The sequence below is a fragment of the Vicugna pacos genome, chromosome 6, assembly GCF_048564905.1.
Source record: "Vicugna pacos chromosome 6, VicPac4, whole genome shotgun sequence".
In the NCBI taxonomy this organism is placed as follows: Eukaryota; Metazoa; Chordata; class Mammalia; order Artiodactyla; family Camelidae; genus Vicugna; species Vicugna pacos.
In genome coordinates, this window is record NC_132992.1 from 8,595,204 (window position 1) to 8,610,843 (window position 15,640).

At 44.5% G+C, this 15,640-nt stretch overlaps 1 protein-coding gene across 1 annotated transcript; it reads right to left on the bottom strand.

Annotated features, from left to right (window-relative positions):
* Positions 1 to 13,314: 13,314 nt before the first annotated feature.
* FOXB1 (forkhead box B1) lies at positions 13,315 to 15,259 on the bottom strand. Its single transcript, XM_006210993.4, has 2 exons — positions 14,838 to 15,259; positions 13,315 to 14,557 (listed from the first exon to the last, which is right to left on the bottom strand). Exon 2 carries the CDS (start codon positions 14,505 to 14,507, stop codon positions 13,530 to 13,532), a length of 978 nt encoding a protein of 325 aa, XP_006211055.1. The 5' UTR covers positions 14,508 to 14,557; positions 14,838 to 15,259; the 3' UTR covers positions 13,315 to 13,529.
* Positions 15,260 to 15,640: the final 381 nt, after the last annotated feature.

Sequence of the window (15,640 nt, forward strand, 5' to 3'; positions counted from 1 at the left end):
CTGAAAAATTGTGTTCTACACTGGAATTTGACACAACACTGTAAAATGACTATAACTCAACTAAAAAAAAAAGTTAAAAAAAAAAAAAGTACAGAAACCCAGGCAGCTTCCAACACTTGAGGGCTCTTATTGGGTGAGAGAAACTGTGAAAGACCCAGCTGGCAGCCTTGAAAAGTATTCCGTGTCCATCTTCTTCCTTTTATATTGCTCATTACTTGTTGCCTTCATGCCGAGGCCACTTCAGTGTCAGCCTCCTTCCTCATGAATCTCCTGAAGTCTCCAGTAGCCCCATACACCCTTCACCTGGGGCCCCAGAACCTTCCATCTTCTGTCTTCACCCCAGCTGGCCTCCTTCTGGTCTCTACCATCTCGCCTCTTTTTCCACTGAGTGACCCCCTCATCTGTCTGCCAGATATGCCACCTGACGTCCTTATGGTGGTAAACTTGAGTCTGAGCTCTTTGCCTTCACCCAGTCTTAAACCCTCAATTCTCTCAAGGCTTTCTGTTCCTCCTCTTTCTCCACCTCCTTCTCAGGACGTTCTCAGAACCTCTTCTCTTACATTGGCACCATCTCCTTGTGTGTCTTCTCCCCTGGCTGGCAAGTCTCTGGAGATCAGGGCTTGCCGGGCACACATGTGTAACCATCTCCCTGTTGCCCAACTCCTAGCACAGTGTCCAGGGTACGGGGCGAGTGAAGGAATACAGACTTCCATGGAGCTAATGGGCGAAATGACCCAGAATCATAAACCCACTATTACTCAGGATTCAGTCTGGAAAACAGAAAGCACACTACGTATTTCAGAAAGAGGAAATTTAATACAGGGAGTCAGTTACATGGGTGATGGTAGGCTGAGAGCATACAAAAAAGGGAACACTGGGAAAACATCAAGGTAGTAACTGCAGGAAGCGGCTGTCCCTGGGAAAGGAAGGGGTGGGAGGTGGCAGAGCCTAGGGGTGTGAAGGAGGGGTCCTGGAGAGCTGAGGCCCGGACCTGCGAAGGGGGTGCTGCCCAGCTAATGCTGGCAGCCAGGAGGGAGGTTCCTTCTCCCCCCCCCTCCTTCCAGCGTTCCTCTAGGACCTCCTGTCTGCAGAGACTCACAGGAAGCAGCTGGCAAAGGAGTTCGGGAAATACAAATTTCAGAATGAGGTAAAACAAGCTGAATTTGGAGCTGAGAGGATAGGTGAATAACCAGCTCAACATGTTTAATATAACTCACTTTTTAGAGGAAGAAACCAAGGCTCAGAGGGTTTCACTGTCTTGCTCAATGCCTCCTCTTTAAATCTTGGATTCCATGATCTTAATCTATCCCTTAGGAAAACTACGTTATTTTATTGGGAGGAGATAGTACCAAACTTGGTAATTTGTAAGAATATCTTTCTACATCTATCCGTTTAGGCCCTTTTATGCTGATGAGTGGCATGTAACACAAGCCATGTAGGACACACATGATGCTTTGAACAATTTAAAAAAAATTTTTTTACTGCCTTACCAAGTGAATTGATTCCAAAACAAGATACTTTTTATAAGATTCAGGGAGGGTCCTGGGAGTCAGCCTGCCCAACAACATATGAATTTCTAGTTACCGAGTTGGTGGGGGCAAGGGTGCCCCAATATCGCTCTGCAAAGCAGGCATAATGAATTGCAGCAGAAACCATCACAGAACAGTTTTTCTCCAACGTGTAGTAGGTTTTATTGTATTTTTGCTGTAAGGAAGTTGGTAAATGTAGGCACAATAAGAATATCGCCTTAATAGGTTATTTAGCATCTAAAAAGCATCTTCTCCCTTTGTTCCTTTGCCACGTGCTGTGCCAAGGAATATGGACCTTCACAGCCACCAGTCCCAGAGGATGGCAGTTGACTGGCTGAGCCCTGCATGGATGGGCATTTTGAAACTCAGATGGAAATAGAACCAAATAAGGGAAGAAGGTGCAAAAAGGACCCTGACCTTTGCCACTGGACCCGTCTTTAACAAGGACGTGGGCTGGAGGGACTCTAGGACTAAGTGTGATCATGGGAGGAGTAGCCCCAGGACCTCTTGCAGTCGGGGGGGGGGGGGAGCAGACATGTGCAGTGCAGAGAGGCCAGAAACACAGAGTATAAACACAATTGATCTTGTTTGACAAGTCAAAGCACCAAACCAGAGTGAGTTGACCAAGAGGCTTGAGTGAACTTCACTAGCGTTCTCAGCCCAGCCCAGTCACATACAGAAAACACAGCTCTGTTGGGGAGAGGCTGAGAGACTGAACACACAGCAAACTGGGAGACCAGTACCCAAGTATGAAAACACACTGTTTCCTAGGAGTCCCTTGTAACTGAAGCTGGTGGTCAGGAGGGAGGCCGAGAGCTGTAAACACAAAGACATAGTACCTTCTTAAAATGCACATTTTTAAGTATATATAAATGCCAGCCTCCTGGTAGATTGAAAAAGATATGCGAGTACCCAAGCATATTTTTAGGAAGTATTACTAAATAAGTTTGACCATTAACAGAAAACTCCAAATATTGACCCTTTCAGCATTTGGTTCCACCACCAACAAACAAAATTACATTTACTGAAATCTAAAGTTACATCAGTGTTCTCCTTCCTTCTTCCTTCCCTTCCCTTTTCCCTCCCTTCCTCCTTTCCTTCTTTTCTTTCTTTCTTTTTTTTCTTCTTCTAAAATCCCATCGGAGGTACAAAATGGTACTTCTTCCCTCCTTCTGATTCGTGTTATGAGCTGACAGAGACTGGGAAGGAAGAAAAAGACATGTAGACTGGCAGTTTTCTTCTGACTACACAAACACGTTCCTGCTTAGATTTCATACTGAGTTGGTTGCCTTTATTCCCAAAAGATACGAGTTAATTGTGGATGGATCCAGATTGGTTGGGTAAACCTTAAGGTCCATCTTTTTTGGTGGGTAGGGGTAGGTGAGCAGCAGGGTTCCATTGTGACTTTTTTGTTACCTGATCTGACTGAGATCAAAGGTCAAAAATTGTTGTGAGCTAGCATAGAAGATTGGGGTTTTTTGGTTTTTGGTTTTTTTTTTGATTCTATTGAAGGTGGTCTCTTCCCCACCTCCCACTCCACATACATAAGTTAAATAGAAGTTTGTTTAGGAAGAAAATACAATTTGGTGAATCATAACTCACAGCAAAGCTAGGAGGGCTAAGGGAAGTAATAAAAGAATTACTGGATTGGCAGCTGCAAAAATCACCTTGTGTCTGAGATAGCCTAAAACCAGCAGAGGGTAACCCTCCTCCTCCGTCTGCAGACCTCGGTGTGCTTGCCGTAGCCCTTGAGTCTGGGAAATCTTGTGAACTGCTGCCTTCAGTAACAAGTATCCTTCCATTAAACCAGCTTTCATTGAGAGTCTATTGGGCATTGATACTCCTTCCTAGCTAAGTAACCTTGGACAAATTAGTGAGGCACCTGTGCTTCGATAGCCCCATCTGTAAAATGGGCATAGTAAAAAGCACCTATTCGTAAGGCTGTTATTAGGATTAAATTAAATGAGCTATTATTTGTAAAGAACTTAGAACAGTACCTGGCACATGGTAAACACTACATAGTCATTCATTAAATTTTTTCAAGTGGCAGGGAAGTAGCTTCTACCATTGGTTGGTAGGGCAAAGAAGACTAAAAGTGTCCCCAAAAGACTGTCACACTCTTTCCTCTCATATCCTTTCAGCAACTGTAATAACACTTTGTCAACATCCTATCTTAAAATCTGTGAAAAAGCCCACTTTGGGAGAATATGGAAAAAAGGAGCAACAGTTTCCTTCACCTTAGCACCCCTTTTCCACTGCCAACAGGAGGGCAGACGGTGAAAACTGGGGTGTTAACAACTAGCATGAAAAACAGACCTCCCCTCTGCGAGTCTGCTGTCTGTCCTGAAGAGCTTAAGACTAAATTCCTCTGAGGTGGGACCATTTTTTAATAGCAATTTTTACTTTACTTTCCATCATGGACGGTGATAGGACTTAAGTTTGCACAGCACTTCAGAACGCTTTCATCTGCTCTGCCCCACTTGATCCCTAAGCCATTGAGGGCACCTTATTCACCTCTGAGAGAAGGGTAACAGAGCTGGGGAGCCCTGCTCAGAACCATTTAGGTAAAAGGTGTCAAAACTAGGACTCAAACTCAGGTCTTCTGACCAAAATATGTTCTTGAAAGACCTTGTTTGTGCCAATGGTGCTTATGATAGTTGTTGAATTCTTACCAGGCTGAGCTGAATCAGACTGAGCTGAATTGGCTAGAAAGGAATTAAAAGGAGATGTGGTAGGGAACTCTTTTAAAGAACCATGCTAGCAGCATCACTGGATTTTCATCCAGCTTCTCCTCTTCCTCCCAGCCTCCCTCTTTCCTTCCTCTTCTGTCTCTCCTCTCTTTGTTAAGTGAGCCAAGCTGAGGGTAGGAGTGATCAGCTCAGGGGATGGTGTATGGGATGTTCTGGGAATATGGGAAAGTCACTGTGAACAAATTCATTTGGTTCCATGACTTTTTTTTTTCCTACCAGAAAACACCAATTCCAATTCAGGAGATGATGTCAACCTTAGCCACTAGTGATGGCACTTTTCCTGCTTGTTTTTCTCTCTGGGTCTGCACCAGGCTGCCTGCATGTTCTTCAAACAAGTACCTGATTGATACCTGTGTCGTGTGTCACATAGTGTTAAGCCACTTTACTAAAATAAATAAGAGCTCAAGAACCTAGAGTCAGGGAATCAGACGTTGAAAGTGTCATAAAAGAAAGGTTGATACAAAATGTTGCAATAATGAGACAAAAATCTGAAGCTCAGGTTCCTGGCCCATTTTGGCCATCCCCACCCCAGGGCCCCTCCTGCTATGTCCCATCTTGAGAATTAAAATCTCAGAGCAGCCAAAGAAAGGAGGTAGTATCAGCTGCTGTGAGCCTGGACCCTCTAGACTCTGTCTGGAAGACCACTTGTTTTCAGTGTCAGGAGGGGATCACAGACTCAAGAAATGGTTCAGACATTAGGATGGATCCCTTTCTCTTTAGCCCTGGGACTGAGCAGCGACCATTCCCTCCAGTTGACAAACTACCCAAGACTCCCTCTTAAAAAGGCTGCAGCTCGTCCCGCTTTGTAAATTGCCTTACAATGAGGTGAGATTTTGTTATCAGGTTAAAAAAAGCCTTCAATTTGACAATTTCAGTACATTTGTGATTTCTAATTTTTTTTGGTTGTGTTGATCTGGCATGGGTGAGAATACTGAACGTTTGTTTTACTTTCAGACCTTGGCTTTGGTGTTGTTAAATGATTTGGATGTAGATAAAGAGGTATATAAATGCAATTCTCCAAATAAAATAATTGGTTTACCTGGAACCTCTCAGGATATTTCCAGCTCTAACATTCGATGTCTTTATGATTGTAAGTCCAGCAGTATTGCTCTGGGTTGAGGGCAGAGAGCTATGGAAATGTAAGACCTGAAGTGGGATCCTAAATTAAGTTACAATATTGAATTTGCGGGGAGCTGTTAGGGAAGTCCATGTGCCAATGTTAACGTATTTCACATCACTGGAAACAGTGTTTAATTATGTATAAAAGATGTTCACTGCAACAGTCTTTGTGAAATTAGCAAAACAAACCAGAAAGCAAACAAAATCTAGAAACATTCAAAATGCCTCAACCAGGGGAATTCAGTTGACAGGCTATACAAGCATTAATATCTATGGTTATGAAAAGTATGTATTCCCATGTTATGAAAACATGGGGAAACATGAGAAATACTTGTGATATAATCCTAGGGAAAAGCAGGATATACAAATACATGTATACTGATTATAATTATGGAAAATACTGAAGAGAGAACTTGATTCTTTTAAAATACGCATAGGAAAATACAGGAAAACATTTTTATTACATAGTTGTAATACATTTACAGTAAAAATTAAATTTCTAAATGAAATAGAATAGAACAAAACCAAATATATATTTAATAATCAATATAAATCTCTCCATAAACTCCAAAATTTCTCATTGCAGTGAAACTCCGAATGATTATTTTATAAGATTTATTCGGCATCTGTCATTTTTAGAATTGGATAATGTTTGGCTGCACAGCAAAGAATAATTAGCAATATAATTAATCAAATTGCTGTTTATATTTCTATGTCAAAGTTAATCATTTTCATTTTCTTGTTTCATGGGAGGGATTCTCCTTTTATTAAAACCAGTAGCAGCCACAAGTAAATTCAGATGCGTTTCACGTGTTTAAATTGTACAAACAGTATCACGGCTGGAACCTACAGGCAGTACTCTCGTTGGTGTAGCGTAGCCTCTTTACCTAAACTAAAGGAACAGAACTGTTTTTAGAACTCCCATTCATGCAGTCAGTTCTTCTTCTGTGTTGGGGGCAGGAGTCGCTGCATGTATATACCATCTGGACTAATCTGAGAGTCATAAAATTTCACCCTTGCCTGTCTCTCCTACTCTCCCCAGCTCCCTCCCTACCCACCAACACACACACAAGGACGAGAACTGTTAGCATCTTCCAGGCAGTCACAGAAATGTTTGATTCAGACTGACTTACCCATTGAACATGGGAGGGTTAGATAATCATTTGTCAGTTTTGTTTTTGTTTTTGTTTTCCTGGCATGAAATCGTATCAGGAATCTAGAGACAGAGCATCATTTCAGGTTGTTGTTGTTTTGTATCTGACCTAAATATCGTGGCACCCAGGGTGATAGGGAACTTTGCAGTGATCATTTTATTGTTGTACAGAGAACTTCAGTCTGTCTATCGAACATATGTAGATAAATAAAATATATGTTGGTATTTCCGAGTGAGCAGACACTTGCAGCTTTGTGTTTCACTGTGGCAGATCTAGTGGGGGAGTTGAGATGCTCAGAGTTTTCCTGTTGTGTGAAACCATTCTTGGCTGTAATGTCTCTCCAAGGAGCTGCTCTAATTAATGTAAAACACTCTAGATACTACTTAATAAATACTAAGCTTTCTCTAAGTGGCACAAAATTAAGATCCTTTATTGAACAATTTCTCTGTATGCAACTATATGCTGGAATCATTGGACCAATGCATTGTATTTCAGAGAGAAGGGAGAGAAATCTATAGCAAAGGCAGAGTTTGAAAATAATTATTTCTGCAAACCAACAATTCTTTCTGCACTGTGTACCTTAATAAACCCAGTCAACGGGGAACACTCTGGGGAAGAAATTAACTGAGTAAATAAAAATATACAGGCTGTGAAGCATGAATCAAAATCACAATGTCTCCAAACAACAGATACTTAAAGAATGGTTTTTCTCTGTGAGCTTAATCTGCTCTAATTAATGCTCCGAGTTTGTTCCTTCAAAAGCTTGCAACTGATTTGACATCAGTGATTTGCAGACACAGGCAAAAGGAGGCTGCCTCCAAAGAACGCTTTGTCCATATAATCTTGAAAACTTCTGGAAGGAAAATCTTCCAAGGAAGGTTTTATTTAGCCAACTACAATTTTTCATGGATAATTTCTGATTATTTTGTAATTCTGATTATTTTGTTGTTTATTATTAGTTCTGGTGAGTTTAATACCTTGCGGTTGTAAAACAACCAGCTGTTTCTTCAGTATCTTTTTTGTATCTGTAGTTCTGAGCTACTTCCTGTCCCCAGCTCCAGACACTAATCCCACGAATTAAAAGAAGACTAGTGTCAAATATGACCTTACAAATCTTGAAGTTAAAATGAAAAACATGCACGGTTTTGATGTACCTGGAAAAAGTACCAGGCAAATTTTAAAATACAATATAAAATTCTCCACATACTTCCTTCTTCAGATCAGATCTCATTTAGACTTCAAGTTTGAGGAAAACTGGTTTATTTCTCTGCTCTCCCACCCCAGAAGCTAAGTCTGCCACTTTATCTTTCCCTGCTGTCTCTAGAAGCAGCCCTCACAGTCACTGTAAGCTTTCTAAGATGTTGTCGACAGTAACAATCTATCGAGTTCACCAAACAACAGTGTCAACCATCGAAGGCACAGGACAGAAGTATCGCCACGAGGTTATCTCAATTACCTGGACACATGTGGCTTGTTCTTTTCCCCCCTGAGAGTAGGAAATGAAAATGTCAGAGGATTCTGACTTGGAAATTCTAACCAAAGAATGTCTCTGTCTCCTGATCTTTACATAACAAATTTACAGTCACAGTGCTCAGACAGGGTAGCGATCAGAATGTGGTGTGTATGTGTGCACATGTGCATATGAGAGAGGGAGACAGAGGAAGAGAACAGTATTGAGCAGGTGAGGTTGAAAGCTCAGCTTTCAAGTCTGTTGTGACACCAATGACCAGAGAGTAGTTGAAAGAAGAAAACTGGATGACCCAGATGTGAATTTGGTCTTTGAAAACCAGCTATTTGCGTAATCCATGCCAAGCAAGGAGGGAAGAGACTAGGAGAGGTGTGTGATATAATGATGTTTATATTGAGGTAGGTCAAGATTTGCTTAAATCAAAGTTATTATCTCAGACCTGAGTGTAAGTTGACCACCAAGAGCTCCTTGAGAATCCTGAGGCCACAGAACCCACCCCCACTCCCTTTCTTCCCCTCCCCCATTTTTTCAGAAGCCAGAGGATGCCTGCTGCATCTTGCACTGTAGTGCAAACAGATCCCCGCAAAGAGAGAGGAAGATAAAATGAATTTAAATTCCAAAGGGGTTCCAGTGCCGGTTTCCTAGTCCCCGAGTCAGCAATGTGTTTGTGAAAATTCAGCCTTTTTGTCTCCCAGTAAAAAGGAGCTAAATCTACATCGGTGGCCCAGTCTCGGGTTGCTATTCTTTGCATTTTCTATTCGAGTGAATGAGAGTGAATGAAGTGGCCGGGACCCTTCATTTGATCTACTCAATTGCATAAAGTGACAGAATTCTAATATATTTGTTTAAAGCTCTTCAATGGGCTTTCACTTTTTTGCTTGCAAATGAAGCATCCGTGGGCAAAGTTTGGTACCCCTTTAACACCGGGACATATTTCATAACTCCGGCCGTGGTTTGAAGTGATCTTGAGAGGAGTTTTAGACTCCAAAAGTGCGAAATAAAGAAACAGATGTGAAGTTATTGTAAATTCCTAGAGTGGGCTCTGGGGCCATTGTGCCCCCACGGCAGGCGGTCCAGGGGCTGTGCCTTTCATGCTGTAATTGAAACATATTAATTAGATAATTTGTTGTTAGTTTAAACGAAACAAATGCATCCCCTTTGAGGCTTCACAGCCGGTGGGTTGGATTGTTTTTGTTTTGTTTTTGTTTGAGTATCTCTGTGCATCTGTGGCTTTAGGAGAAGAAAAATTAATTGACATTTATATTAAGAATTAGAGAACAGATCCTGATCCTTGCCATTTCTTTTCTTCTTTTTTTTTTAATTGCTTGCCATTTCTTAAATGGATATCTTTTGCAGAGGGAGTTTCCATTTGCAAAAGTATAAACCACCCCTCAACATTCCTCCCAAGCCTTGCATAAACTAATGTAAAACCTTCTGTTCTTACACAAGGTCCTACTCTACACCACAGGGAACTATACTTAATATTCTGTAAAACCTATAATGAAAAAGAATAGAAGAAAGAATATATATGTATAACTGAATCACTATGCTGTACACCATAAATTAACACAACATTATAAATCAACTATACTTCAATTAAAAAAAAAAAAGAAGCACTCCACTGGATTCTTTCTCCCTCCCACCTACCAACTTCATCCCACTTGAGCACCTGGCCAGATTTATGCTTCCAAGACATTCAATGTTCTCATCTGTTTTAGAGAAGTTAAACTTGCTGCTGTAATATTTAAGCCGTTCTGAGGATCATTCACTAGCAACGCTCCTGCTAGTCTTCAGGCTGCTCAAAAACCCCAACCCAGGCAATAAGAACAAGTGAGAACTTCTGCGCGAAACTCATCCATTGTGGAAGCATTTCCCCAAATCACAGAGAAAGCCATCTGAAAACAGAGTCGAGCACAGAAGCATGTTAAAGACCAAAAGCAACAGAATAGCCAAGTTTCCAAATCAAAAACCTAAATTAAAAAAAAATCAATACTGCCCAAATTTACAAAATAGAAAATAAACTAACTGAAGTCCATTCTCAGGATAAGACCCGGAACATACACCTCACTGCATGGTATTATTGTCTCTCCCAGTTTTATTTTAAAGCTGTGTGTATTGACTTTGGACTTGAGCCAGGTGAAAAGATTCAACATGACAAAGAGAGCCATTGAAGGTATCATAGTTATAAACTTCCTTATTTGTGGGGTACTTCAGCTAAACCGGGTGCAGGTCTCAAAGCTGGGGTTGGAGTGGGGTGGAGGCATGTGTGTTTGGGCTGCCTTTGGATTTCTGATCAAGGTCAACATATCATCAATGGATTTTTTACTTTACTCATTCAACTTCATCTGAGAAAAGATGCCTGCAGTGGTGAAAGGAGGGCTCACAATGCCCAAGTTATTTCATTCTTTGCAATACACCATGACGAACTTACCAGCTGAAAAGCACATTTTCAAATACGGAGTTGAAATCACTCCTTTTCTAAAAATCAGAAGTAGGATCTGCATCTTATTTACCTCCATTTATTAAATGTGTGCATGAACACATCACTTACCTCTGAATTCTCCTGCCTATTATAGGAAGAATATTTTACCTGAGTATCTCAGCTGATAATTTATAAAATGTCTGAGGCCCCGTGTTAGCCCTTTACGCTTCCTTCATTCCCAGTTCAAATTCAGTCTTAGTGAATTCAAGGAGATTAGAATATTCCAGAGATGGCTTTAATTTTATTTTGCAGGAAGTGATGAAAGGGTATTTCGTTTTTTAAAATGTAGATGATTTCTGGTTGAGAACAAAGTTTCAAGAGTTTCCTGGCCCAGGGTGGATAAGTTTTCCAGGCTTTCTTTAGCTGATCGTGTTGATATAATTGTGAATTGGGCTTGATGAATGAGTTTAGTTGTCCCTTGTCTGACGAGCTTTAGTGGCTTCATGCATTTTAATCAGTCCAATGATTCATTTATTTTCCACCTTTTTTTTTTTGGCTGTGTGTGGGATCCTTCCTTTTTAAAAAAAAAATGGTCACAACAGGATTAATTACCCTTTGCATTAATCCTAAATTTTTTTTCAGATAACCCCCTAAACATATAAGGGTCGCAGGTGCTAAGGTTCTCTTCGTGGCGTATAGAGATCAGGATTTCTCTGTGGGTTTCTCTGCCTCAGAAGGGTCTCTTGTTTAATCATTTTACACAGTAAAGTGTTAATCACCATTTAAGTTTTTTCTTTGTCTTGTAACTTCATTAGTTGAATACACACCTCACTCTAGAAATATTGTGACCCTTTCAATGAAGTCTCAGTTGGCTTTCAGCCATGCATTCTTGGCAAATTTTAATTCTCTGCAAAAATCTGAAGAAAAGCAAATACTTAGAGTCTAGATTTAAAGTGACTTCATCCACTTCTTTAAAATAAATGCAACAGCATTATTTTCCCCTATGAAGGAGTAAAGAGAAATCTGTTCAATTCAAAGTGAACAGGTTTCTTGACAGGCAAGGTGAACTTTGAGGTAACTTTGGAAAAGAAAATTTCAATGACTGCAATAATTTAAAGGAGCAGAGAAATGAATGTAAGATGTATAAGAATATAAGTATTCAGTAAGCAAGTTTGCTTTTACATTTTATATCTCCATATGGACTCTACCTGATTTCTACAGAAGTTTTAGATTTATATAAGTGCTGTATATTTTGTAAAAGGTATATTTTAAGATAGACAAAATACATATAAAGTACTGTTTTCTCATGAACAGTTTTTCTATCAGTACTACACCTGTGCACCTGATCTGTACTAGAAATTGTTCGTTTCATCTTTCTCTCTCTGTAGATAAGTTCAGGGGGCCATCTGAATAATTTCTCCCCTGTCTGCAAGTGCATAAGAGGAAGTTTGTTTTAAAAATAAGCCATGAAAAAGACAAACTACTCAGACCATGAATCACAGAAAGCATGCTTAGAGAAGCATGACATCCATCTTTTGTAAAGTTACTGTTTGTAGCAACTCTTCAAAAACACGCGAAACTAAAACTTGACTTTACATATTTTAATGAGAAAATATTATTTGGACTAGGATCATAATTTAATGTAGACACCTTTTTTTAAAATTCTTTGTCTTAAAACAGGCATGCTTGGAACAAGAACATCAATATTTAAAATGCCATGCTAATTCTGTACAGGGAGGGAGAAAAAATGAAAGGTAAAAATTGTACAGCTCTGATGACACTACAACTTGTTTTTTTAACTTAAGCAGGTCACACCAGAACAACAGTTCGTTTTCCAGCAAATTACCTAAGACTCTAAAGGAATATAGCAAACAAAAGTGCATTTTACACAGTGTATAATCATTCCTATTCACAACCATTTACATCTCTTTGCAGCCCTTTAGCTTCTTGGAAAAGTTCTTGTAGCAAACAGAAAGCCTTGTCCATGGGAGACCTATCCGGTGACACCTCCTTCATGTTACCAGTCAAGTTCTTCTAGGGTTGCCCGTGATGCTTTCTTAGTTTGGACTTACTTCATTTTCTTTCTTTTTTCTTTCTTTCTTCCCCCTCCCCTTCCAACAATAAAATAAATAGCTAAAAAGGTCTCTAAGTAATCGGAAAGTTGACATTCCCATCCCCCCTTCCCTCCCCTAAACCTGGCCAGAAATGCAGAGTAAACATTCACATTACAACAGGTACTTGTGAAGTGGGCTTTGCCCGCTCGCCCGCCAAGCAATACAGATTCAAGTTCACTGTTTACGTTTTACCGGGCGCTTTGTAAACATACAAGGTTACTTTTAGTTTTGTTTTGCTTGTATGGAGAACAAACGTCCCCTTCCCAGCTTGGTAGTCTCTCCCCTCAACTCCCAGCGCCTTGGAGCCTCTGGCAGGAAACAAAACCCAATACAAAAAAAAAAGAAAAAGAAAAAAAAAAACCAAAACCTCCCCAGAAGCCGGGGAGGCAGGGCCGCTACTCCGGGAAGCTGTGGTCCGCCCAGCCCCTGGCGGATGGGCGGAGGCGAGTAGGGTGGGAAGATTAGCGGTCCTTTTTCGCGGCAGATTTCCAAGACGTAAACAGAGATCTGGCCCTCCGCTGTGCGGCTGCAGCCCTCAGGGAAGATCGTTCGAGGAAGCCTCTGAGGCGGTTTCTCTGGGCTTGAAACTTAACTGGCCGTGGCCGGAGCCCCGCAGATCCGGGCCGAGCGAAGAGGCGCTCCTCTCCGAGACGCCGGGAGGCAGGATTTCCCATGCCTCTTCAGTGGGAGGGGGTTTCGGGGGTCCCGGGAATGGGACGACTGGGTTCAGGTGCCCCCTGCCTTCCCCTCTTGGGGACGAGGACAGCTCCCACGCGCCTTCAGGCCCATCTGCAAGTTTGTGTTTTGTCTCCTGGGCCTGAAACAAAGTTCTCGTGGGGGAGAGAGGGTAGGCCTAAGGTGAAATGGACAAGTTAAGGTGGCGGTCCCGGGTCGGGGAGGGCAGGACTGGGAGCCAGGGAAGGCGAGTGAGCTGGCGGGGAGGGGAACAAGAAGGGGCGCCGGCCTCTGCGGGTCAGTGCACCGCCACTGAGTGCAAGGCGGAGGCCGGGCTGGTGAGCGTTTCGCTGGGAGTGGCGGGGCTGCTTTGGCTGGTGGCTGTTTGAGAGGATGTGGGGCTGAGCGAGGGTGGCGAGTTCGAGAGCAAGGTGGGGATGGGCGCTGGCAGCGCGGGCAGCGCGGGCACTGCGGCCGGCGTGGGCTTGATGGGCACGGGGATGGCGGGCAGCGTCTGACCCGCTGCGTGGCACAGAGGCTTCAATGGCACCCCGTAGGCGCTGTAATCGCCACTAGCCATGGAGATGGGGGTGGCCGAATCGATCATGCCTGCGGAACCGTACACGTGTGGCCAACCAGTGCCCAGCGAGCTGCCCATGGTAGTCAACTGGTTGGGGAGTGGATAGGCAGCAGGCACCGGCTGCATGGCGGAGAAGGCCAGCCCCCCAGGCATTTTGTATTCGCGCGCTATGATATTCTCGATGGCGAAGGGATGCTTGAAGCCCGAGGGCTGCGCCACGCCGCCCAGGTTGTAGGCGGCGGTGGGCATCTGGGGCAGGTGCGTCCCGGAGGCTGCCAGCGCGCTGAGGCGCAGCTTGGCTTGCTGCTGCAGGTACTGCGCAGCGTCGGCGGGCTTGCTGGGCGCCAGGTGGTCCGACTTGAGCACCTTGAAGCGCTTGCGGCGCCTCAAGAAGCTGCCGTTCTCGAACATGTCCCCGCAGCTGGGATGCAGCGCCCAGAAGCTGCCCTTACCGGGCTGGTCTGGCCGCCGCGGAATCTTGATGAAGCAGTCGTTGAAGGAGAGGTTGTGGCGCAGGCTGTTCTGCCAGCGCTGCGTGTTCTCCCGGTAGTAGGGGAAGCGGTCCATGATGAACTTGTAGATCTCGCTCAACGGCAGCATCTTCTCGGGCGAGCTCTGGATGGCCATGGCGGTCAGCGAGATGTACGAATAGGGCGGCTTCTGGTCACTGTACGTGTTACGGCCGGGCCGAGGCATCTTCTTCTTTGCCCTTTTCTAGCTCTGGGTCCGCACGGGCCTGCTCGGATCTGGGAAAGGGGGAAGATAATAGAGGAGGAAGTGGATGCACATACAGATAGATAGCGCTAGGTCAGCCAGGCCCAGTATAGACTTCGGGAGTGGCGAGTACGGGCTGCGGCGCTGGATCAGCCAGCGCCCGAGCTCTGTAGCCAGCAACTTTCAGGGTCGAGCGGGGCGCGGCCAGGGGGCACGAGAGGGGAAGCTCGCGAATGACGCGAGGGTAGCCTGCAAGTAAGCCTGGACCTGGAGCGGGGACGAGGGGCAGGGATGCAACCGAGAGCGGCTCACCTTAAAGTTACCCCAAGTTGCGCGTCCGCATCCGGGATAGCGCTGCTCCTCGCCGCGTCCCTCCCGGCGCGCCGCGTCCCGGCTCGATTGGGCTCTGCGCGTCTCTGACCTCAGCGGCTCAGGCCCGCAGCGCCCCGCGCCGCCCACTCCGCGGCGCTTCTGGCGGTGCGCTCCGCGGGCGGCCGAGCTCGGCTGCGGAGTCCCAGCGCGGGCAGTGGCAGCGGCAGCGGCAGCGGCAGCGGCGGCCTCGGGGCTCCGGAGGGCGCTGCTGTGGGCTCCGCAGCTCTGCTGAGCTAGGTGGCTGCCTCCATGTCCTCTCTCGAACCATCTGATAGTTTTAAGCGGTGACAGGAGCAGAAAAGACCCCTGTAGCGGCGCTTCATTAATGTGCCACTTCTTAGCTATCATATGACAATCGCCTTGGGAGGAGGAGGAGGAGGGGGAGCGGGGGCTGCAGAGGGAGGGGACTGCGCGAGAGGGGCGAGCCGGGCCAGCTCCAGTTTCTTTCACACCTATTTACATGGACACCTTGGCCAATAGGAATCACTTCCAGCTCAAGACTGGGCCAGGGGGAAGAGCCTCGGCCACCGGCGGGGAGCGGAACGCGCCGGCCTGGGTGCGCGGTGTGAAGGTATGAGGAGGCGGCGGCCGCGGAGCAGGGATTCAGGCAACCACTGACGTTCACAGACCGAGCTGCCGCGCAGATGATGTTTGACATGGAAATTGCTTGGCTGGGGTATTTTGTTTCCTCTGCAATGTATCGGGTTTGTATTGTTAGCTAACTTCAGGCACGGCTTTCCTCA

Coding starts and splice junctions, on each gene's coding strand:
- FOXB1 (XM_006210993.4), bottom strand. CDS start 14,507: ATGCCTCGGCCCGGCCGTAACACGTACAGTGACCAGAAGCCGCCCTAT.